This window comes from Saccoglossus kowalevskii, chromosome 11, assembly GCF_978046115.1.
Source record: "Saccoglossus kowalevskii chromosome 11, keSacKowa6.1, whole genome shotgun sequence".
NCBI classification, from domain to species: Eukaryota; Metazoa; Hemichordata; class Enteropneusta; family Harrimaniidae; genus Saccoglossus; species Saccoglossus kowalevskii.
This window is the reverse complement of record NC_140651.1, coordinates 21,482,395-21,509,575: the sequence shown is the minus strand read 5'-3', so window position 1 is coordinate 21,509,575 and position 27,181 is coordinate 21,482,395. Positions and strand designations below refer to the sequence as shown.

At 33.3% G+C, this 27,181-nt stretch overlaps 1 protein-coding gene across 8 annotated transcripts in view; it reads right to left on the bottom strand.

Annotated features, from left to right (window-relative positions):
• LOC102803627 (SAM and SH3 domain-containing protein 1-like) overlaps nt 1-27,181 on the bottom strand; it is a 152,672-nt gene that overhangs the window by 34,521 nt on the left and 90,970 nt on the right. For 4 of the 8 annotated variants that reach the window (XM_085505012.1, XM_085505009.1, XM_085505011.1 and 1 more), the window contains exons 2-4: nt 9,576-9,713; nt 8,829-8,876; nt 7,252-7,334 (exon numbers count right to left, since the gene is read on the bottom strand). In XM_085505012.1, coding sequence (XP_085361138.1) covers nt 7,252-7,334; nt 8,829-8,876; nt 9,576-9,713 — 269 coding nt within the window. Of the gene's footprint in view, nt 1-7,251; nt 7,335-8,828; nt 8,877-9,575; nt 9,714-14,613; nt 14,725-20,894; nt 21,072-23,184; nt 23,379-27,181 lie in introns of those variants that run through there. The other 4 variants (XM_085505016.1, XM_085505015.1, XM_085505017.1 and 1 more) reach the window with 4 other exon arrangements.

Here is a 27,181-nt window from a genome sequence, read left to right as displayed (position 1 = left end):
TTTACTAAAAAAAATTGGCTATTTTTGTCCCAATCTTTTAAAGGAAAGTGCAGACAGGATATTTTGTGAATTTGTGATGAAAAGAAGAAAATGGTGGTGAAAAAGATTAAGGACTCGATAAATTCAAAATGTACTGCATTTATTCAATCGTAGACAGCATTTCATTTCACTCTGAATTTATGTTATCGACCAGATCAATTATTGTAAACTGTTGTTTATTCTAAATTGGTTGTGGATTACTGTATTCCCAATTTATTTTTATTGAAAGCCATAGTAAAACAAGCCATGCATGGCACAGTCCCCGTTAGTTATTTAATTTAAAGATATATAGTTTTGTTTATAGTAATATAGCTGGAATATAACCATGTCAGGAATAAGATTTTTTAACATTAAAATGATTGACATTTGTATCTGGTCGTCAAACAAGTACTTGTCCATATTGAGAGATATTGCTCTGGAACAGCATTCAAAATCAGCCATTTTGAATACATGTATATATATATATATAACATGATGTATAACGAATATTTAAAATTTGAACATAATCAGTGAAAGCATTTTAAATAAGAGATATGGCTCTAGAACCCCAATCATTAAAGCAAAATGGCTGCCAGTCGGCCATTTTGAATCTTATCTGAAAAACATAATGTCCAATGTATATACCAAGTTTGAATAAAATTCATTTGTAAACAGCCGAGAAATGCTTGATTTTTAGGATTTTTTAGCACAAAAATGGCCGCCATTCGGCCATCTAGAATCAGATTGTGAAACAAAATGATGTGCATCAAGGTCCTATAATGTCTAATGTATATACCAATTTCGAACAAAATCCATCTGTAAATAGCTGAGAAATGCTTGATTTGGATGATTTTTAGCACGAAAATGGCCGCCACTCGGCCATCTTGAATCAGATCGTGAAACAAATTGACGTGCATATGTATAATATCATGTATGATGTATGTGTGAAGTTTGATTGTGATTGGTCCAGGCATTTCTAAGATACAGGTCCGGACGCACGCACAGATGCACGCACGCACACACGGAGGTCAAAACATAAGTCCCCGTTTTCTGACTGCATCCGAATGGGAACTAACAACAAAATTTACTTGATTTTATTTGCATGTGTAAAGTTGTATTCCCAGTTTGAATTTTATAAAGAACACCTCACAATGATTATTACGATTGTTATGAAAAACTTTAAAACTTGTTGGTTTGAAAATAAATCACCAAACACTGAAGCTATCCTGCACTCAAAAACACAGAATTTAATCACCAAATTAAATGAACTTTTCATTGTATTCTTTGAAGGTAATTTTACTTTATTTTAGAAGTGCCTTTCTGTTTCCAGCTTCTTTTGGTTAAGATTTAGAAGCTGCATTCCTAATAGAAGCCTTCTATCTTGAACAATTGAGAAACAAAAATTCACCATTTCTCATAAGTGTAGATGTCCTAATAGAAGCTGCATCCCCTCTGTTGCATTGTACCATTTTAATAGAAGTCGTGGTTTACAGATTTTACAGTACTGTACAACATCCACGGCACTCATAATGCTCACAGCGGTCAGTGAGAAGTTTTCTACAAATCATACAAAGTGAAAGGCAATTTTAAAGGCTAGGGGTCATCACGAAACATGTTTAATATCTCATAGCGACAAATACAACACACAGGTGAAATATACATTCTATATATACTTGAAAATTCAAACATAATTAACACCTGCAATTCAAGAGCAAAACATTTACTAGGAAAGTACTCTTTCTTTAATAGTTACTAACAGTGTCCCAAACAGGCAGTTAACTACTGTTAATATCCACTCATAGACATACTTTTAATAATAACTATCAGTTAAATAAAGATAGCAGCAACAAAATGTAAAGCGATATTAAGTTGTATTCTACAGTTTACAGTGAAACACACGACAAAACCCAGACCTAGCAGCACAATTAAAATAATATACATGAATAAATACCGAAATACACTGTAACCTCAATATAATGAACACCATTATAATGAATTTCCTGATATAATGAACACATAGCATGTCTCCCGCTCACAACAAACCCAATGTATTATGTGCTTCATTATAGTGAACATTTCACTATAACATACTAATTGTATGTCTCCCAAAGAGTTCGTTATAATGAGGCTACAGTGTATTAGATTATAAAAAAAATATTGAGAGTTTTCGAAGCCAAATTAAATTGTAGTCGGATCATGCCAATAGTTAAAGTATACAATCCAATATGGGAATTCAATGTTAAGTAATAGGTATTCATTTTCCCAAAGCGACTCCAATCTCCTAAAGTGAATTTGAAACATATTAATGTTTATTCAAAGCATGCACTAGGTATATCAACCGCTTTGTCTGGTATTTCCTCGACTGTCTCCATGTTAACCTGCAGGCAGCATCAATAATTTAGAGCATTGAAACCACACAAGAATACCAAAGACTATGTTCAACATTTACTGCAGCAAGGTTTCACGCTTTCAATTTTATTTCGAAAGGCGATAAAAGTCATTGAATGTTTATACAAATTTTACAGTCGTTTCACTGAATGCTTGGAGTAGTTGGAGATACCAAAACGGTACACTGATCCATTTTTACCCTAGAGAATCAAATAAATCTAAATTTTCTGTAGACATTGTAATTATAAATATATTTATATCTCATATCTCAAAAAGGACACTGCATACTATAATAATAACAGTATTGACATTTTTTTTTTTTTAAATTGTTTTTGTGCCAGGCGACAGTTCCAGACTTTGAGTGTCACTGTTGTCTCTCCTGACTTTTTTTGTCCGTGCAAATTGCAAGTGCTGGTGCTATCATATTCATGTTTGGGACTACATGACAGGGCTGTGCTGTCAAATGTCAATTTTAATGCACTATCCTGGGGTCAACCAGGCCCGGTCGAACGCAAGCAACTGCGGACCTTAACCAAGGTTCCCCCAAAGTCGCTTTTGTTAGTGAATGAATCTCGGCCAGTGGAATTGGTCTTCCCAGGCCAGTGACAGTATTGACATTATTCATTTTGAATGGAACATAGTCAATTGATGTTCTAAAAAAAACAAAATAATGATTTGAAATAAAAGAGCAATGTTAAATATAAAGTTCAGATATATACCTGTAGATGAAATTATTTCAGTAAATACCACTTCCGTTAAATTGAGTATGTGTATATATAAGAACTTTATCTCATAGTCTAAAACAAGCAGCCTGTCGGCTGAGATAGCTCCGCTGTTAGCAATGCACATTGCAATTGAAGAACAGAAGATATCATTAGAAAATGAACAATATGTATAGTATCAAAGCAAAAGTTTTCAACAAGAATTCAAAAATATCACTTTTCACCAAAAATAATCATCAAAATTAGATAATTGATATCACCACGAAATTAACAAATCTGAAAGAGGTCCACATGGTAGATCACAAATCTCCCAACGTGGAGTGGGCTTCCCCATCAGATATTACCGAGGCTAATGAACATCGGTCAACCGCTTTTGCGGGGAGATCGGAATTCCCAAATATTCCCCAAAATTAGAGAATTGAAGATATCATTATAAAATGAACAAATCTGAGAGAGGTCCACATGTAGTACCTATATATGTAATATCAAAGCAATTCGACTTGCGGTTTTTAACAAGAAGTCAAAAATATCACTTTTTACCAAAAATGACAAAAATATTCACCAAAATTACAGAATTGAAGATGTGATCATGAAATGAACAAATCTGAGAGAGATCCACATGTAGTACCTATATATGTAATATCAAAGCAATTGAACTTGCGGTTTTTAACAAGAAGTCGAAAATATCACTTTTTACCAAAAATGACAAAAATATTCACCAAAATTAGAGAATTGAAGATATCATTACAAAATGAACGCATCTGAGAGAGGTCTACCCAAGGTACATATACACCAAGTATCAAAGCATTCAGGCTTGTAGTTTTCAAGAAGAAATCGAAAAAGTAAAACATTGACACGGACAACGACGACGGACAATCACTCATATGATAAGCACAGCTCACCAAAGTCAACAGCGGAGCTAAAAATTGAACTGTGGATTTGAGGTTTGTATTCATAAAAGCACTGAAATTTCAATCCAACCTTTTTTCTTATAATTAAAGTCCATGTGTTTTATCGAGGATCTGTTCCAGCATAGGTAATTCATTGACAGACTCAAGTTAAATAACATAGTATTAAACTTCAATGCAGAATCTTGAGTTTAATAGTCAGTTGAAATACTGCTATTCTGCCCATTACCTCCTCAATAAATGATTTCACTGGCACAGGTAAATCCTTCCTGGATGATTAAAGTACCGGTACATATTGTGCTTAGTACATCACTCTGAGATGGCAAACTAATGCTATAATGGTATGATTAATGAGACCAAATGGTGGGGTTAGAGGGGGGTGGGGGGTTCAATGGATCAGTTAAGACACTGTACATGTAAGGAATACACACTAACCTAGCGTATAGAAGTGTCTAAAGTAAACAATTTAAAATAGTTGAGGATCTTAGAATAATGTAAATATATTGTTCCGATGTTGACCCAACCTACAATCGTAGAAGTCTACTGCGACTGGCAAAACAACCTCAATTATTCAGAGAACCTCAAATAACATAATTCTGTATGCACTTTTCTGATCATGCACCTTGATACCTCTCTAGAACCCCCCCCCCCCCCCCCCATCTCTCTAAAACTATTTTTAGATGGAATTAATTTTCGCTGTAAGAATAGTTTGGCTGTTTTGTATGAAGTTTATTTTTTACTGATTTTTGATAAGCTGAATGTAAAATATAGGAAAAAAAAAATTTTCACTGCATTTTATTTTCATTAATTCATCCTTTTGGCAAAACAGCTAAAATAAAGTACTCTACAGTACTCCCTATGAGGAGTGGGAATTTCCACTAACACTTCCTGCTAATTGTGCAATTTCAAACTAGACATTTGAAGGAGAATGAATGTTTGTGAGTGATTTACTAGTCGAAATGTTGTCCAGGGTAACTAAAAATAACTCGCTACAGAAAAAAAAAAAATCTTTGAAATCACACCATACATGTACATTGTAACTCGTCTCAGTGCTTTTATGACAGCTATTTTGCACTTTGCAGCAATTTTCAAAAGGTGAGCCCATTGAGACTTATCTCACAAGTGAACAAACAAGACTTTTAATTTAATTTTTTAATTTTATATCCAGACAAAATTGAATTATAAATGTTGAGATGAAATAGTTAAGGTACAAAATGACAAATTTATGGTGCATGTTTTCCTGACTATTAAAAACATTTTTTGGAGACCATCGGAAAGCCTTTCTGCGTACATGTCTGTAAGATATCAAACTGAATTCATGAATAAATTATTTAAGTTTCCTATTTTGTTGAAATATAAACCAATAATTGTGAAAAAAAATGAAATACGATTATAGTGTTGGCAAGGTGACAACTATGCCTAGGAAGAAATATTTTCGATTTTATAAACGCATTTTAGAATATTCAGAACGTATGTTTTGTCACAAGCTCTGGATGAAAATAGAAACATGAATATATACTCAACAAATGAACCAAACCTTAAGACCTAGGAATCAATTGCTTTTCCCGGAAACAACGATCAATCACCGACATTCCGCTTTAATACCACGTAGCTCCATGTTACCCTTAGAGGCACAACATGTGTAAATCCAGACATATTGCAAGTTGGAATTAAAATCATTGTCTCCGTGACTAAAGGGCAAATTGTACATGCTTTCAACGCTGGGAGTTTGTAATCTATCTGTAGCTTTATAAAAATACTGTGGTGTGTATCGTCTGCAGTCTTAATTTCAAAAACAACCACAAGACTTTAATACATGTATGTACTATGTCTGGGAATTGTCATTGTAAAAACTACAGAGAAAATGTACAAACAGCAATTTAAATTTCTTTCTTTCCCTAGAACATATAATTCCAGAATAATCCTGTTTCAAGACACCCCATGAACACTTTAATTCCAGAATAATGCTGTTTCAAGACACCCATGAACACTTTTATTCAATGTGTTTTTCCAGAAACCTGTAAAACGCCACGACAGACACAGCTACCGGTAAACTAGGTAGTTAACTCTGTATTTTAATACCAAAAATGATTTGGTATAGTCTGATCCTCCCCACATTGACAAACCTTTTAATCAAAAACTAAAAGCAATATCTTAAACTATTTACATAGTCCAAAAATGTGTTGAACTTCAGTGATATTTTAAAAAATGATTGAACTGAATTTAGAGCGAGAAAATTATCTTGCACTCAAAAATTTTAAATTTTTAGCAAAATTATGCAGTTTATTTTGTGAAAGGTGACACAAGTTTGACTTTGACTTTCAAAAAGTTAAAAGTAAATATTTTAACCAAAACCAGAGAAATAGTACCAGGTTTAAAATTGCCTTCAGAAAAACAAAGCATTATGGGTAGACATTCCACAAGGTACACTAAGTAAGGTACAACAAAATAATCCTCAGTTCAAAATGAAATGATTTGAGGGCAGCTGTCTGTATCAGGGATTCATAACTGTTACTTTGCACTCAACAGCTGCCATTAGACTTTGTATAGTCTCAGAAAACTTGCTAGATTGAACGGATGGAAGTTGGACTGATCAGACGCTTGTAGGTTAATACAGTCAGTGATTTATTAGGAAATAACGGTTGAAGTTACAAGAAAGAGAATTAATATCAACAAGATCAGTGATTGGTTGAAGTTAGGAATGTGACAGACGCCATAATGTGTCATTGTGTATAAATAATCATCTACCATTCTAAGTTAATCGGAATTTCCAAAATATATTCGGCTGCACTACCCAATATTCTGACCTACCGGTACTTGGTTTAAGACAAAAAGATACAGTCAGGTCAGGAATAAATATCAATTCGCAAATATTTGCTAATGCTTATGAACTTTACTTAAATAACATTATTAAAGTAACAAACCAATAAATTGATTCTTTGTATGTTTATCAATCATAATTGACTAATAATCAACATTTGTAACAAAGTAGGTTTATAATAGCATTCTTTTTTATTTTTGTTTACATTTGAAACCTTTAATTTTCATTACGAATAAAATTGCATAGTATTTATTGTTATCATATGCTAAAAATGAACAATTTTGATATTTTATTTTATAGACAGTAAAATTAAAAATTTGCCCCCCCCTCCTTTTCAGAACTAAAATGACGGCCTTTCACTCTCGTCAGTAACAATGTTGTATAAAAAACTCACCTTGTGCTGTGCTGACTTCTTATTGTTTCGGGTGAAGAGATGAGGGGCTCTGTAAATTGATCACCATGGTAACAAATTTCTTCCTGGAGATAAGATGGAAAAGAAAGAAACTGACACAATAATCTCATCAAAGTGTGCACTAAAAATGTTATTTTCTGAGTGTACAATTCAAGTTCAACTTCAAAGTAGGACAAAAGATTTCAACCAAATCCAATCTGATCATTACAAGAAGGACAAACATAAAACACAGATCAATAGCGTTCGTTACGATGACAAACGATTTTAACCAAGATCAATTGCGATCGATACGAGAAGGACAAACATTTTTTAAACAAAGATAAATGGTTATTAGAAGAGAATTGTACATTTCTAGGAATACTAATCAAAAGAACTAGTTAGTGTTGACTGACACTGTTCTGATTGTTAATAGTCCCTAACAGAATTTTTCGTTTTTGAATACATTTCTGTTTATGCAGTCAAACAATTTCATTGGTTAAAATATACTGGATAAATGCGCATGTGCAATTTGCTGGATCACAAGATCATCAATGTACAACACTAGTTTAACCTTGAAAACAATCTTGTATACCCTGCATCCTTGATTATTCTATGCATATGGCAAAATTAAGATTTAACAGTTTGAGTGGTTACAGAAATTGCATGTCTCGGCGGAAGGTGAAAACAGATTTCAAGATTTCTCACTCACTTGATGAGGAGAAAAGCTCGCAGGTTTTGTTGAAAAAATATTTACTTTTGAATATTTACTTTTCAAAACATCCCTTCTTTAAAAATTTGAGTCGCTTGATTTTTTTGCCATGATCGATTTTCTAGATATTATAGTTTAATAGCATTTGTAGGAAAGACATTTTAGTCACTGTGACTTAATCACTGTCATAAATGCCATTACTACAAAATGTGTTTTTTCTCTAACTCGTGTGATACCAAAAAATTTGGATTTGGCAAAATTAAATCAGATTATAGTATTGTCTTATATTATGTCTAGCCTAATTAAGACAAGTATTTGATGATTTCACTTATTTTTAAAAAAATACTGTACCACTGAAGTTGAGCACATCTTGTGAGAAACTGTTCATAAAGTGGAGATTCAGTCCAAAAATGCATGTAACTATGGTAACCAAAAGGCATGAGACATCCACATGCAGTGATGTACATGTAAACATTACTTTGATTTCTAAATTAAATTAAAGCAAGAGATTTGTCACCCATGTATGTGTAAGATGGCCATTAATACCCATGAGCCTTTGCATTTTTGACATGGGCTATTATCGTTACTTAAGAGACATGTGTGCAGGTGTCAAGCCCTCTGTTGTAATTTCTAACTTCAGTCTTTAAAGTGGCCATCACATGCTGCAATGAACACCCCCCTAGCCTCATAGCACAGATAGAGAAGTGAGAATCATTGGGGCACTTTTATCACTTTTATCATTAGCATCATTATTAAACAACAAAATGCACAGCAGAGCATCACTAGGCGTTACCGAGCATTGCTAGGTGTCGCTAAGTTAAATAAAAGTATAACCAACACAGATTTACAAAAACAATACATGCAAACTTACTGGTATTAATGATCGTGGACTAGTTGGACTAGAGACAACATATCTTATCTAGAAAAAAAATAATGATAAAGAAAAATATTTCATGCAAATATAAATAACAAATAGACAGATAAACATGACTGTATCATCGTTACTATAACACTGGACAAAATTACAGCATACAGTAGCAACATCTATCATAAATTTGATAGGTTAAGGGGTAACATTGAGAAAAATTCCATTAGGTTAAGGGTCCTCATCAAGGAAATAACTCTATTAAGAGTTCTCGATCAGAAAATATCGTAATTTCATTAAAGTTACACATTCTCAAGCAGAAAATAATTCCATTAAGTTAATGGTTCTCAATCGGAAAATAATTCCACTAAGTTGAGGGTTCTCAATCGGAAAATAATTCCACTAAGTTGAGGGTTCTCATTTGGAATATCAAGGATTTTAAAACTGTCAACAAACAAAAATTTGTTTAGTGTTTTTTTTTTATTGAAAGATGATAAACAAATTGACAATCCTCAAATGTTCAAATTTGTTAAATATCCCCCAGTAGCATGCTTTAAGAGTAACTTTTAGAAAATGTCAGAATCACAGGTCAATTTTCAATTTGTTTTTCTTCTGTTGCTACTACAAGTGATAAGAACTGAGAAGAAAGAGGAGCAAAGGGTTCAGGTGTCTAAAAGATGAAACACCGATTTTATCTACAGGGCACCATGAGAATTAAAGAGACTTTTCTCATCTGACTTGTTTTTTTCTTACCATAGGCGAATTTTCCAAATCTTGCGATACTCTTCGCTTACGAAGTTCTTCCAAACGATCAAAAACATCTTTTTGGTAAGTATTCAGATCTTTTGCATATCGTTTTGCTATCTCTCGAATGTTACCACGGGAACCATCCTATAGAGACAAAAAGAACAACAAGAATAATTAATTATAATATTGTAATTATTTTGTTAGTTGTCCATATATGCTTTTGACTTCATTGTGTTATTGACAAAAGCAACAACCTAGCTATCGTATATTGAAAAGGGTATCAAACATGGACAACAAATGCAGTTTGGAAAATATTTTGAAAAGCAATTGGGCTTTTATCTTGTTATAACTTTGGTCGCTTTCTTGCATAAACAACAAATTCAAACAATTCCACCAGACTTTATCTCCAGTGTTTACTGCCAACTAAATGTTTTGTTACATCAATCAAAACTAATTCAGTTTCACTTATCATTGTGGTCAAACCTTTTCACAAAAAGACTTTCTCGTCCAAATTTTTCTGCATTTTTTTCTTATATTCTTTAATATTTCTGAAAATAAACCCTAATTTTGGAGCCAACAGACAAAATTTGAGTCAATTTTCAGTTTTTACCCAAATTTTACTCAAAATTTGACAATTTTTATCCCAATCTTCTGAAGGAAAGTGCAGACTATAAACGGGACTATTTTGTGATGAAAAGAGGGCACTGGTGGTGAAAAGGTTAAAACATATACTTCACAAGATTTTAGTTTATATCAATATCAATTTCACTGATTTGCTCTAGGAAAAAATATTGATTTATTTCCCAAGTGAAACATGCTGAAAATTTGACTTTAATAATGAAGAGCATACTAGCGTCAAAGTACTACGTACATCATCTTCGATGCGGACCCCCATGATTTTTGTGAACGAAGTTGTTCTGATACACATTTTGTAGCAGTGAATATTTCCTTGCTAAATTTGTTAGGTGGAGAGAAGTCACAGCGAAGAAATTGAGTTCTTTTGAAAGCCCTCAAGATATGAAAGAGTATTCTACATTTTTTCCGAAGGGATCTCCATTGGGAAGAGACATACCTGCCTTGTAAGATTAAAATTTTATTACTTCACATTATCACAATCTACACACTTGACACACCATCAATAAAATATTACCAATAGTCATAAATAACCATGACAACCATCAAGATTCAATATCCTTTATTTTTTTTTGCATCTTATCACCGTTATTTGTAAAATAGGATGGTTATCAAAGGAGGGAGGGTAATCAGTGTTTGGAACAGCTATGGTGGAAGTCAGAAAATAAAATAGCTGATAGCATGGATGGAATGTTTGATAAGAATAATAGATCTTCTTATTTTCTACATCGCACATTACCGAGTAATAATCCTCGGCTCAATCTCTCATGAGAACTTTTATCAAGACAGAAGTTATTTTAAATTAATAATATGATATCAGATTAGGCATGTCTTAGCTTTGTCAAACCTATTTTAGCGAATCAACAAACTTGGATCAGTTTTGTCAATGTTGTCATAGTGTTTGACCATAAGTAGGCTGGAATCGGTAATATCCTGTCTTTTTTTACATTATTATCTATGGAGATTTTAATTGTAGTGTGTGAGTTGTTAAAGTAATCTCTCACGATGTTGAAGTGTGTTTGACCATACATGTACATTGTACGCTGGTAATATCATCTAACAAGCTAGGAAAAGACAACATCAAGATCACAGCTGTGCACATTGACCTTTGACACGTCACACAGTTGCATGTGTTAGCCTGGCATGAACTGATAGCAGCACTGAAACAACACATGTACTTGAAACGTCAAACGCCAGTTTAATTATAACAAGTCAGAATTAAATGTTTCAAATCAAATCTAATCAAATCAAATCATTAACAATCCTACATCATCAAATCACTTAAGTCAAATGAAGCATAATTGTTATCAAGACAAGCTTTCAATGTACATGTAGTTTGCAAACAAATAATAGATATGATTTATTTGTTTTTAATACATACATATGTCAATGTCCTGACGTTTAAGGGGTTGACCATTGGAATTCTGAGGGGGGGGGGGTTCCATTCAGTAATGAAACTGAACAGAGACAAAATATTCAATGATAATGATAATATACGAACGCAGGAAAACCAAATCAACAGCTTTTTGATCAACTCTTCTTCCAGGGTTTCTAATGGTCAGCCTCTATATCCAGTGATTTTTTTTTATATGTTCAGTTCAGATTTTTAGTGAAGAAAAAACAGTGAAATATTTTTTCACCAATAAACACCCCCATCCTTAGTTATTTTACATTAAATTATCATTATAGGTATAAACACCTCCCACAACATTATTTTTCTTCAACCCATTCTGTCATCAAATGGGTAACCCGTGATAGAAATGGGGAGGAATCAGGTGATAAGAATAAATTGAAGTTATAGTTCACTCACAAAAACAAGGATCGTTTAGTTAAGAAATTCGCTGCAGGAAGGGATACGAGAGCGACAGAGCAGACAATGAAAGATGCACTGGACAGCTACAAGTAGAGGCATACACTTGTATGAGGGATTTAACCCTGGTGCCGGATATACAGCCGGAGATAGATATAAATGAAGAAATGAAACAGTAGCTGCAATACACACATTGCAAGAAAAACAAATTTCAAAACGCTCACCAATGTTTGGATAAACAATCTGATTATGTTCAGGAAATCTTTCCAGATAAACCATGTCACAAATATGCCATTAAAGTACATGTGGATGGATAACTCAAGGCTACGAGTTGAGCCGAAGTCTAAATTTACTCATGAAATTCCATCACATACGAACAGCCATACATAATCTTAATGATATTAACATGCACGGATATGTCAATTTGTTATACTCAACAAATCGTTAAAAATAACCAACATTCGAAAAAGATAGAATTACAAGTGATTGTATAACAATACTTGAATAATAATAATAAGATTAGATTAACTTAGATTACAGTTGAACAAATCATTAAAGCGGGGGAGTCGTCACCTGCGCATGCGTCAGATGGCCATAGCGTGTCATTGTTTACAAACAAGTGTCTACCCATGAGCCTTTACGTTATTAGTGTTTGTTGTTATCGTCGCTTGGGACTCAATTCCCGCACGTGCGCAGGTGACGCCATGCAGAATAGATGGAATTATAAATGCATAACAATTTTTAATAATAAAACCAGCTCAGTTGAAAAGTATTTCTTGTGTAAATAAAATTTATGATTCTGATTTTCTGGCATTTATTTACATTAGAGTGAGGTGGAAGATTTTGTCTTTGGAACTGAACTCAAAAGTGAAATGCACAAAAACCAATTATTACATTATAAGGAGCAAATATTTGACATCAGAGGTCAATAACCCCTGGTAGATATACTAAACAATATCTTCAGAATGCCAGGCAGCAGATAGACATGTTAAACTAAAGATGTTAAATCTTAGTCCGGAAGGAAGCAGCATTGGTCTCCTGGACACCAAGGCTACTCTTATCAAGGAGGAGAGATGGCTATCAGAGATGCCAAAGGGCATCTAAGGACAACTTTTGTAATTAGATGAAAAACTTTTGAATAATGTATTAAAGCAGCTGACATCCGCTTCTATGTTTATTTTTCTATGCTTAGTTATTTCTATACAAATTCTGGGCGGTAACCAAGGAGACTTGCAATATCCATCAACAATTGCATTAAGAATGGAAACATATAAACACAACCAATCACAAGTGAAGCAGGTCACTCGCATATTAAATAAAAATAAACAGACAGGATTTCACAAGCAATTGTGGATGTCAGATAAAACTACCCTAGCTGGAATTGTTGTCTTGCCAAGTGATTATCCACGTAAGTAGCAAATCAGTCATGCGGAATGCGGAAAGCGGAAAGGTCTTTGTTTCTGTTATATTTTTCGTACACACTTTTAGACAATGAAAAATTATTATCAAGGCAACTTTTGCAGGATACATCAGTTTGTTTCGTGGCCATTTAATGAGCGTCAACTTTTAGCACCATCTACAAAATAATTTTGTGTAGTCTGCCCCCCTCCCCCCTTCCCTCCAAGAAATGTTGATAAAAATTGACAAACTTTTTGATCGAAACTAAAATCAATATGTGAAACTTTCTGTATGGTCCAAAATGATGATGATATTTAAAAAACATTTTACAAAATCTACAAATTTTTGACCAAATTTTTGGCGGGAAAAATATCTGGCACTCAAAGTGGTAATATTATACAAAAAAAAAAGTAGGAAACCAGAATAAGGAAATAAAACATTGATATAAATATAGTTTATATGGACTATTACAGTATACATGTATGTTTAATGGAGCATATAACTGAACAAATTGAATACATTATATATAGTTTATCAAGATCGGTGGTCCAAAAATAAAAAAACATTCCTTGCACATACTCAGGCCTTGGAACAGAACACGTACTACACAGTGGCGAGACGTCACCTTAACACCGAATCATGTTTGTTGTCAGAAGCAGTCAATAATCTTATCACTTAAATCTGGCAATATTTGACATTAAAACACAGGTGAATGTCGGCTACAGCTACTACTGAATGTAGATTAACAGTGATTCATAAAACTACTGGTTTTGGGTTTCTATGGTCAAATTTGCACCTATGTCTAGGTACAAATTTCAGTACAAGTAAATTAAAAATAGACATGGGTGTACGTCTTTCAAAAGTTTCTGCTCAGTTTTGTGTATCATACGTAAACAATAAACTCTGAAAAAGCCATTTGTCATGCACCATGTCATACACGTCTGCGTCACTCACTGTCTATAATAGTAAGCACAAAGCGAGAGACAAAAAACCCACTTTTACTCTGCATTTGTTTTTTGTACAAGAGTTTTCTAAGAAAGCATCATGAATTTCACAATGTGGAACCCCACACATGTTGAGTCGGAGAATTCGGAATATGATCACCAATGAATTGAAATGCCTGAATGCAGACCACGGATAACCTGAGCTGATCTCTGATCACAACAAAAACCCCGGAATATTGTCAAAAACTAATTGAATTACCTGAACTCAGCAGTATGTTTAAGTCAAATAGAGTCCCCACCAGCGATTGTTCCAGTTTGTAGTTCATGAGTTCACAAGAGGAGAACACATTCCAACTCCAAGCTGCCAATGACTCATATCCCCCTTTGATTCACAATTTTAGTAAAACACAAAAGGGAAACTATTTCCTGTAAATTAGAAAAGCCGATCATTTTACAACTCCCTGACCAACCCCAGGAATAAAAAAATAACACCGCGAGCGAGTTCAAAGGAAACAGTGTTCACTCTTTCCGTTTCCCTTGAACTTTTACCCCATTGATTGTTAAAATTAAAAAAAATAAAAAGTTAATGACACTTCAGATCACAAGCCAGAGAATTGACCACCACCCTAACTGTATTTATTTAATTGGAATACCGGGGTAATTAACACAAATAAAAGTTATTAATAAGTATATAATTAAATTTAATACAAAACTTAATTTTTCCACAATGAATTAAAAACCACACGTTCATTTTGCAAGAAAATTTTATGAGTTTCACGAGTCTAAAAATATTCGGGAAATTTTGTGGAAATGCGCATTTTACTAAAATGAGGGAGTCAGAGATTTTTGTGACGTTTTATCGATGAATACACTTTCAAATTAATGAATCGTGAACATTGCTAGCAGTGAAAGTTTAATGTACAATACTGTAAAGATGCAAAATGGAACAGGAGACTTTCAACTGGAGGATATGCATATGTGATGTACGATAGGAAGAGAGCTATCAAATTTAACACTCTGGGGGGAGTAGAATCAATCAAAACACAGCGATACAATATATCTGTTGTTGCCAAATAGTCTTCTTTGTTCTTTGATTATAGCATATGTGCAATACTTGAGTAGAGTATAATAGCCCTGTTCACACTGCTAGATTTAAACCAGGCTTGGTAGCATAGTGGTTTAAATATGATCCGGGGTTTAACATCAAAAGGAAGCTGACCTGTGAGCCACAGACTCAGTGGGTTGGAGAAGTCACTGGTCGCAAGTCATGCACTCATTGCTGTTTGATATGTTGTTCGGGGATCCACAAATATTCTTGGCCTGTGTTTGACTTGTTTTCCACCATTTTACGGTACATTCTTATTTTGTATTAAAGCGGGAGGGTACTCACCTGTGAACGCGCAAGAATTGAGTCCCAAGCGACGATAACAACACACGCTAAAAACGCAAAGACTCATGGATGCTTAATTGTTTGTAAACAATGACATGCTATGGCCAGCTGACGCATGCGCAGGTGACGACTCCCCCGCTTCAAAGTATATGCAAAACACCACCCGATAGTTATTGTGAGCGCAATGAGAAATGAAAGAATCAGTTGGTATGAAAACAAATCCTGAAATATTTGCGTAATGAAGCTCCCGTATTTTACAGAAACAAGATTGTGTTGTCTATAAAACCCAAATCAAACAGCATTTTCATTGTTGTAATGACTTAACTTTATTTTAAGAGTTCTCTTAAATTTGATGAGATTTTGTGTTTCTGCAGATCATTCAGGAATGCAACTACAAATTTGTAGACCAGATTTAAATATGTAAGGGATGTGTTATTCATTATGTAACGGAAGACCAATCAAACCATGTTAAAAAATACAGTCATTAATTTGGTGACTTAAATTTAGCTATTTCAGAGCATCAAATACTGCTAAATGACAGAGATGTGTCCATGGTCAAAATTAGTCGTATTTCAATGATTTAAGATACAATAAATGCAATGTGTGCTTCTAATAGAACGAATACAGTAATTGATAAGTTGAAACCTATCCTAATTCTTCTGCACAGAAACAAAATGCTCTAGTTTGTAGAAGGGATTTACCCTGTGGGGGGTATCCCTTCTACAGACTAGAGCAATTACGCTGTTTACATCAGAGTTTAAGCAGTGTTATAGTAAATTGTTTGATATTCAACAGAAAGCATTCTCGGTAAGACGGCTTTTAACCTTTTCACTTCCACTATAAATCGTCGTCACATTCCACTAAAAAAAGTCCAGTTCCTATTTATTTCCTCATTTTATTTGTCAATTTTTCGTTTTCATCAAATCCTGCATGCAATAAAAATTCTGTATATAAATGATCAACAAGAAATATTGAATTAAAAAAAAAAAACCCCTGAAAGATCAAGAATATACATGCACTTGCAGGATTTCAGATAATCTGGATCTGGAGTAATGATATCCAATTTTTGTAGAAGTTTGTCTGTGCATATACATTTACTGCTACTTCCTTGTATAATATAGCACAGGTGCATGATGGTCAATGTTTGTCATTTCTTTTCTCCAGTAAACGATGGTTCCTTTACCAAGTTGCAAGTTTTAACCTCTCATACAAAAGTGGTACATTTAATTAAAAAAAAAATTGTAATTCTGTTGCAGGGTATTTAAAAACAAGCAGCCTATCGGCTGAGATAGCTCCGCTGTTAGCAATGCACATTTCAATTAAAGAACTGAAGACATCATTAGAAAATGAACAATATGAATAGTATCAAAGCAATCGGACTTACAGTTTTTAACAAGAAGTCGAAAATATCACTTTTTACCAAAAGTTACAAAAATATTCACCAAAATAAATTAATTAGAGAATTGAAGATATCATCTCAAAACGAACAAATCTGAGAGAGGTCCACATGTAGTACCTATATATGTAATATCAAAGCAATCGGACTTACAGTTTTCAACAAGAAGTCGAAAATATCACTTTTTACCAAAAATGACAAAAATATTCACCAAAATTAGAGAATTGAAGATATCATCACAAAATGAACAAATCTGAGAGAGGTCCACATGTAGTACCTATATATGTAATATCAAAGCAATCGGACTTGCGGTTTTTAACAAGAAGTCGAAAATATCAGTTTTTACCAAAAATGACAAAAATATTCACCAAAATTAGACAATTAAAGATATCATTACAAAATGAACAAATCTGAGAGAGGTCCACATGTAGTACCTATATATGTAATATCAAAACAATTGCACTTGCGGTTTTTAACAAGAAGTCGAAAATATCAGTTTTTACCAAAAATGACAAAAATATTCACCAAAATTAGAGAATTGAAGATATCATCACGAAATGAACAAATCTGAGAGAGGTCCACATGTAGTACCTATATATGTAGTATCAAAGCAATTGGACTTGCGGTTTTTAACAAGAAGTTGAAAATATCAGTATTTACCAAAAATGACAAAAATAATCACCAAAATTAAAGAATTAAAGATATCATTACAAAATGAACAAATCTGAGAGAGGTCCACATGTAGTACCTATATATGTAATATCAAAGCAATTGCACTTGCGGTTTTTAATAAGAAGTCGAAAATATCAGTTTTTACCAAAAATGACAAAAATAATCACCAAAATTAAAGAATTAAAGATATCATTACAAAATTAACAAATCTGAGAGAGGTCCACATGTAGTACCTATAGATGTAATATCAAAGCAATTGCACTTGCGGTTTTTAACAAGAAGTCGAAAATATCAGTTTTTACCAAAAATGACAAAAATATTCACCAAATTAGAGAATTAAAGATATCAACATGAAATGAACAAACCTAAGAGAGGTCTACCCAAGGTACATATACACCAAGTATCAAAGCATTTAGGCTTGTAGTTTTCAAGAAGAAGTCGAAAAAGTAAAACATTGACACGGACGACGGAGACGGACGACGACGGACAATCACTCATATGATAAGCTCCGCTCGACAAAGTCGACAGCGGAGCTAAAAAAAAATACTCAAGATACAGGAGACACGCAGCTTGCAGTGGCGTGAGAATCTCAACTCGATGGTCGTCAATAAAGATTACATGTTTACTATCAATCAGTATGAAAAAAACAGTGAGAGGCTGAGGAGCTGAGAAAAACAGGGATATTTCCACAACTGAAAATAAACAACGATAATTGCTTTTCAGTCAGGTACTTTCTAGTGCCATAAGATAGAAAGCAGTCTTGGCAATCTACATGTACAATACAAATACCATTATAATTATTACATTTTAATTAATATTTCTATAAACATTTCGGTATGTGATAATTTTGATGGAGTTTAAGTGGACAAAATGTCATGAAAATCAGATACTCCCCAATTCTAAATAATTTGTGACAAAAACCTTACGCACCCCCAAATCGCACATCCTGGTACACCCCCCACCCCACCCATGAAAAAAACAAAAACAAATTTGTTACAAATTATTTTACAATCAGTTGCCAATAATATTCAAAAAGTTTCACATGGCAAAAATTTGGTGTAATATTGAAATTATTGATGTTATTGAACTCATTGAACGTGCCAGGATACAAGAATTTATTGTATTCAAGGATTACGATATCTTTATTATTCAAATACTGATAATATTTTTTTCCCACTTCTCCATTGCAGGAAGATTGAACACTACCTTTTTTGGTAACTTTCAAACAAATTAAAATGTCAGGAAGTTATTCAGAATAATAAATATTGTCTCTACTAGCGATAACCTTTCGTTGCTTTTATCCAAACCGATTGGCAAACTATTTATAAACATTCCAGCACTTAAGAAGCTGCTGAAAACGGAAATGCACCATCTAAAAAAAATTGGGAAACTTTATATTGGTCGTTCCTGTGACCCATACTAAATTCAAGGAACCTTTTAACTTCTAGACAAAACACACGGGGAATTATGTAACACAGGTACTGTAAAGTACTCTATTTTCACTTGATTTTATTTTCCCTATTTTCGTTGAAAAAATACCCTTTTTCCTACATTCTATATTATAACTCATCAAAAAAAAAATGAGAAAATAAAATTCATACAAAACAGAATGTCTTTTCATTGAAAATCAATTCTAGCTAAAATAAAGTATTTTACAGTAATTCAATCAAATATGGAATACTGGAATTTCACAGGGGAGGACCATTTAATAATTTTGGGGAGGGTACGTGCTTCCAAAAGATTGTGTGTTGTTTGTTTAACTTTCTCTTTATTTATCCCAATAGTGCAATAACTGATTGATTAGGTACAATAGTCTGAAAATTACACTTTTGCTCAAAATCCCCCAGGTACGTTTGCCCCTAAATTTAAGAATCATGAATGAGAGTGGAATGAACGAGTAAATCAAAGCCTTTAAAAAGCTGGTAAGGTTTTGGGTAAAGTGCAGGAAACCAATGACTACACAGTAAATCACACTAATGGAATAACTACAACAGGAAACTGACCACATCAGGTTACATGCTACCCAAATACTGTAGAATACTTTATTTTCACTTGGAATTTATTTTCGCTATTTTCGCTGAAGGGATGATTCCGTGAAAATAAAATCCAGCAAATATACTTTTTTTCCTATATTTCACATTAAACTCATCAAAAATCAGTGAAAACAAATTCCAAGCAAAACGCCCCAAAAGCCTTTTCAGCGAAAATTAATTCCAGCGAAAATAAAGTATTCCACAGTACATATCTTTGCCCCTACATTGTACCTACACAAGGATTGGGGGACAACAGTGAGAGCCAAAGTCATCCCCACTCAAAAGTTTTACAGAAAAAAATAAATAACTCAAAGAATCTAAAAGAAAGATGGCAGACAAACTTGCATAACATTGATAATGGAAATTTTAAACCTTTTGATAAATAAACAGCAGCAGGAGCACAAATAAAAATAAAACTCATAATTTATTTTAGTAATGTAGTTTTAACTTTAACGGAAAACCGGTCGCTGGAACCGTAGTGCTTGTTGCAATGGACTAATGAACGGCAAACCTGAGTTTAAATCCTACCTTTAGCTGAACACCAAAAAGGGCTGTGCCACAGACTCAATGGGAAGGTCAATTCCACAGGCCGAGATTCATTCACTAACGAATGCTACATTGGGGGAACCTTAGTTAAGGTCTGCAGGTGCATGTGTGCAACTTGGCCTGGTTGACACCAGGATAGTGCATTAAATTGCCATTTGATAGAAAGATGGCCACACAGCCCTGTCATGCATTCCCAAATGCGAATATGTTTTTTTTGGTGACAAAATGTACTATATGTTAGAACTTGCACTTGAACTTTGAGAGACAACTGTGACGTTCAATGTCTGGAACCGTCGCCTAGCACAAAAAATGATCTTTATGCATCTTACAATGTAGCCCTTGGACTATGAAACCAACATTTAACATTGAAAGTACTTGTTGCATTTACTGTGGGGAATACAGCTACAACTATTTATGAAGTTCTAAGTTTAGAAAAAAAAACATTCAGCAATTTAACCATGAAAGAATATTCCCACGTTACTATGGTAACCTGTCTCACTAACCTTCTCCATGAAGACAAACTCACTGAGTATCTTAGCAACGCTTTCTTCCTCTATTACCTCCATACTTGTAGTAAGATGGTGGTGACTCAGACTTCCCTAGTGTTGATTCGTACACCCACTGCATCCCCTAACTCAAACATTTGATTCTTGCTACATCTGTGAAACAGCAGGGCGCAACTGAACAAACTTTTCAGCTGGTCAACCAAGTAATGGTATCAAAAGTTTACAGGACTATTCCATTGAGCATGAAGGGGTGAGAAGCTTTGTCCCAGAGGGGCCAAATACCAATCATTCCCAAGTTCGTTTTATTTTCATTGAACAAATTCATCCTGTAACTATGGAATAGTAACTGTTGTTTTAAAACATTTGGCTGGCTGGCTGAAACTACAAACATCACATTAGAAATTTCAAAAATGCCACATGTACGTAAATAAATATTCTTGATAAATTAAACTATCAACTTTGCACATAGTAGCTTTGGGCTGATCCGTTCTATTTAAACCCCCAAAAAGGAGAGCCGAATAAAGGAATACAGATAATTGGAATAACAGGAACCATATCTCTGGCACCAACAGGAATTTCATGATGTAAACAGAAGCAAATCTGGCAACACTGAATAGAAATGAAATCAGATTCAGACCTTTTAACCCCAGGACATGTTTAAGTAGTTTCTTTCTAATATAATCAGCATGTTTATGAACTGTTTACGCGCAAGCATATATGTGTTTTCACTGTTTTATACTGTAATAAATTTTATTGGTCTTACAATGTACAAGGATAGTGTTTTGAATTACCCACTGATGCATCATGGGAAATTATCAGGTGACTGTCATATGTGGGTTGTCATGTGTTACGGTAATAACTTAAAATAAATTTTAAATACAACAATTATGATAATAAAACAACAAAAAACTTAGAGAGAAGGTATAGAAAGAAACTCAACAAAGACAGAATCATGGGAAATAATTATATTGGTACGTTTTTACACATTGTCTTAACGCAGTAAATGTAATCTTCGGAAGCCAAGTTAATTAATATGATAACTGCCATCACAAATATTGACAACAATGAGTTCTTACCATGAGAGCAATGTATTTATTTTAGGAACCTTATGGTGGCATTTAGATTTTCATACCGATATATATATATATATATTTTTTTATAGTTGGAGAATATACTTAAAATTAGAAACAACAATTTTAACACTAAATTTCCATTCACAATTTTGTTGAAACATTTTCCTTGTTTTTATAATTTTTTTTTTAAATTGAAATTTAAAACTTTTTAAATTTCTGACCGAAAAGTCTCCTATTTTTGTCTGAACTTGTAAAAAAAAATTTGGACAAAATATGAACAAAAATTATACGATTTTATTTTGTGCAATGCGACAAAAGTAATTTCAAGTTCAAGTTCAAACAGTTAAGCCTAATACCTACAATAAAAATAATTTACTCATCTTTCTATTCTGCAGAAGTTACTATATTTGACGTGTTTTATCTCTAAGTTTTATCAATACTTGAGAATTCTGTAGACGCCGGATACAGAAATTTATAGTAAATATAGTAAGAATAGAGTCAAATGTAAACAAATAGGGACAGAAAAAAAAGTAGGTCTTCAAGAACACTATTGCATGATGGGAAATCTTGGCAGAAGATACTTTCAATCACTTGGACTCAGGTCAAAAATCCTGAGAAGTAAACACCGATGTTCATTTGTTTGAAAGCAAAGCATTCTAAAGTACTTGGAAAAAGTATCCAGGGATCAGTTATTTCCCATGATGCAACATTTTACAGTTTAAAAACTAATTTTGAAAATCTAAAAAATGCCAGTGACTTTTCTTATGATGAAAAGATAAATACAGTACCAAATGTAAATTGCTTTGATTTTGAAGTTTTTAAAAAAATTTGTGAAAATTTCACTGCTTGGTGTCTGAACAGATAGAAATATCATGCCTGTATTGCAAATGCCCTGAAAACTTCATAATGCAAACATTTCTACTGGTGAAAATAAAATATACTTATATTATTCTTATAAAAAGTTTTTCAGCAATTGCACAAACATTATTTATTGCACTGAACAGACTGGCAAGAGGTAACCTGTCTAAACAGAACATTCAAATGTTCTAAGAACCAAACACCTTTGTAAAGTAAACACACCAATAAAATAAGCAACTCTGTAAACTGAACACTAGAGACACTCAGGCTTAAGTTTATAACGTTTCAGCGTACATGCAAAACAGAAAAAAATTTACACAAATACCATGCTTGTTTTGAAATGTGACAATACTCACCGATATGCTCAATTTAAATCCAACAACAACAACAACAACAACAAAACCAATCTCCTTGTAAAAAACAACAGATACTTGGTAAAGTCGCGTTGCAATGTGGTTTTGATTTTTTAAACTGCGTAGGGGGTTAACTACATACGTAGTTGTTTTCAATCACCATCGGACGGCAGATGTAAACAAGCACTCTAACCTACAGCGGTTGAAGTGAATGCATAATTTAGGACCGCACCACTTTGTTGTGACAATGCTCTAGAAACATTATCGCTCATTCATTCATTCATGGCAGTTTGGCCACTTTCCAATTTTACTACAGTTTAGTCAAAAACATGATCCTGGCAACAATGGACGACAACTAGTGTAAGCCTTTAATTAGGGAGGGTTCACTGCTGGAACCAACAAAAAGTCAGTTAAATTTTAAGTACAAAATGTATCAAAGCCACAGTCAAAGTTACTAATTCGCCAATTTTTTCTCTATTATTATGAACATTTTCAAATTTTCTTTTTTTATAGTTTTTTTTTTTATTATATCAAAGTGGGGGAGTCGTTACCTGCGCATGCCGCAAATGACCATAGCGTGTCATTGTTTACAAATAAGCGTTTACTCACGAGCCTTTGAATTTTTTAGTGCATATTGTTATCATTACTTAGGACTCAATTCCTGCATATTCGCAGGAAACGACCCATTCGTTTTAAAACAAAATTAAAATTATTTTCAAAATGTGATAAGGTAATCATGAACAGCCATTCTGTGAATGGAGACAGACGATTTACCTCTTTCACCATCAAATTTTTTCTACTTCCACTGAATATACTCCAGCTGAAAATCTCCCGAAAAAACTACAGATACAAATTTATTTGATCAAATGTACAAGTAATATCATAATTTAAATAAAACTGAATTTGAAAAAAAAATCAGAAAACTGTCTGTGAGATTAAAACACTCTTTTAACCATCATTAGTTAGGTATGAACACACACAGTTATATGTCATGTTTTTTATCCACGAAGACTTGCAAAAAGAGCAAACAAAGAATAAAGTGACTGATCGGACAGTGATGATTTAATAATTTTCCAGAATTAATTAATTATGATTAGCTATAGGTGTGACAGAGATTTGGGGAAACAAATACTAAATAGCAATCCATTTTGAGCATCTCCTTATTCATATACCATATTTATTCTATTAGTAGTGTATATGGTTTACCGGTATTACATAAATGATAAAGGTGTGTCTATGGTGATCATAAGTATATTTGAATGATCTATAATAAATGAGATTGCTAGTTTAAATGCACTTCTGCTGAAGGTGCACATCTTAAAGGCGTGATTGGTTTGCGCCAAGTGAGAGATTTGTGTTGATTAACAGTGAATTTCCCACAACCCAATTCGCTGTCCCAGAGGCAAGCATGGATGTGAGATTTAATCTGGCCATGATGTTCACTAATTACTGACTTTGACACTTACTCCGCATCACTTTCAAGATGGGTCTCATGTGACAGAAATACAACACATTTAAATCAAAACATGAATAAAGAAATATCATTTCACATGATAATTTCTCTAACAAAATAATTTCTCATTTTTGTTAGATATACATTTCAGCTATATGAAGAAATTTTTTAATACAAATTTATGAGTTTACCTTTACAAAATAGCACAGTTGAGACTTTTGAATACATGTTGATGAAAAAATGTTATTCTGTCACGTAATTTCAATTATATAAAGCAACATAAAAGCCTTTAAAAAGAAATGTTTTTTTTTTTTTTTACATCACAGAAATGTATTTAAATGACCCAAGGTATTAATTTCTGCTTGTTAGATAACCCTAACCTAATATTAAATTAGACTTTATGTTAGATCAACTTCAGCTACATGATGTGAGATTACACATAAACATAAAAGGCTGGGAAACCAGGGCGGGGTAAAGGCGACTTGGACTTTGTTATAAATGATGCAAGGCAAAGATAAACAAAATTACAATAAATAACGTACTGTGCCGTACCTGGATAGAAATATCGTGTCTCTTTATTGATAGCATATATTGTATTAGGAATTAATTAAAAAAAATATTTTATTCGTACAATATATTGCGAAAATATTATGGAAACAAATTAATTTTTATTTTATGAAAGGCATCACACAAGTTGATGTTTTAAAGGGAATTATTTTGCGAAAGACAGATTCTTCCAATTATTCTACTAAAATTAATTTTCAAAATTTAAAGTTTACTTGTATTTTTGATTAAAATGTATATTTTTCAGGATACATTTCATAGAGATTGAAATACCAATAACTTTTAGAGAAACACCAAGCACCGAATATTAATATAATGTATTTTGACAGTTGGCACTTTTCCTTTTTCCCCACCAGACTTTTCGCCCAAATTTTTTTGCAGTTTTTTCTTATATTTTTCATTATCTCTGGAATCCTAATTTTGAATTTGGCTAATTTTGTCCCAATCTTCTGAAGGAAAGTGCAGACTATAAACGGGACTATTTTGTGAATTTGTGATGAAAAGAGGGAATTGGTAGTGAAAAGGTTGAACATAAAAGACCAAGATGTTTCCTTTGGCTAAAATAAGTGATATTTTAATGATCTAGTATACAAAAATGCAATATTTAAAGTGTATTTGTGTTAAGATGTGCCTGTAATAGAGAAAATACAGTATATGTGGCAGACAGAGTTGTATCTGCGTCAGTCGCGTAGGTCCCAAATTTCTCACCCGAGGAAACAGACCTGTAACTCTCGACGATGCAGACTGAACAATCACTAATCAACATCCTTTCATCATTCAATGTTGTCGTTTTTGTCTCTAGAGTGAAACCCAAATATGAGCAGTTTCTGCAACAATAAAATATTCATGCGCACTGTCATAAAAATTATGTTTCTAAACTCAAACATGGATGTGCCATAACTTTGTCAATTAAATAATTATTTGAATAATAGGTGACCCTCTCACGTAGAGTGACAGAGTTCATCCTTCTGTCAGTTTCCACCATTAGAAATGTCACTCTTCGTAGAGAAGAGGGGCACAAGAACATTTCGTAACATTGCTCATCATCTTTCATCAAAAAAGGCTTCACAGACTTAGATGTCAGATAAAAATTAAATTTCACTGCCATTGCAAATTCTTATTGGTACTTCTGGATTTGAGGAAGAATTGTTGACAATTACCAATAATGTTCTTTGATTCAAAAGCTTTCTTTTATTACATTGTTTTTAATTATGAATGCATTTTTAATTATCAGAAACAACAAGAAGCCAGACACTGTGATTGTACCGGTACAGACAAGGAACCTATCAAAGCAGCAAAAAAAAAATGGCTTATAGTTTTTTAAATCATGCTGATAAACATAGACATATTTTATTTGTGCCAGGCGACAGTTTCAGACATTGAATGTATGTGCATATTGCACGTGCTGACACAGAAGCCATATTCATGAGTATTGAGTTTGTGGCACACTCACCCAGGGTAGGCGTCGACCCTTTTGGTGTTCAGCCTAAGTTGAACTTGGGTCTACCAATCATGAGTCTGATACGACAACCACTATACTACCAGCAACCAGATAACATAGACATATACTGTAGAATACTTTATTTTCGCTCAGAATTTATTTTCGCTATTTTCGCTGAAGGAATGATTCTGTGAAAATAAAATCCAGCGAATACACTTTTTTCCTATATTTCAACATTCAACTCATCAAAAATCAGTGAAAATAAATTCCATACAAAACACCCAAAAAGCCTGTTCAGTGAAAATTAATTCCAGCTAAAAATAAAATTATTTCACAGTATACTATTTATATGATTCACCAAAATGCTATATCTACAGTGGTCATTTTCTTTGGTACGTCTTCTGGGAATATGAGACAATAATTTAAGGCACATTAAATTTAGAATTAATGGATTTCCACATTGTCGACAATAAAACAAGGGTTATGATCAATTACAGTATGTAATGATCACTGCCAAATAACGATTGTTATCTCCCATTCCT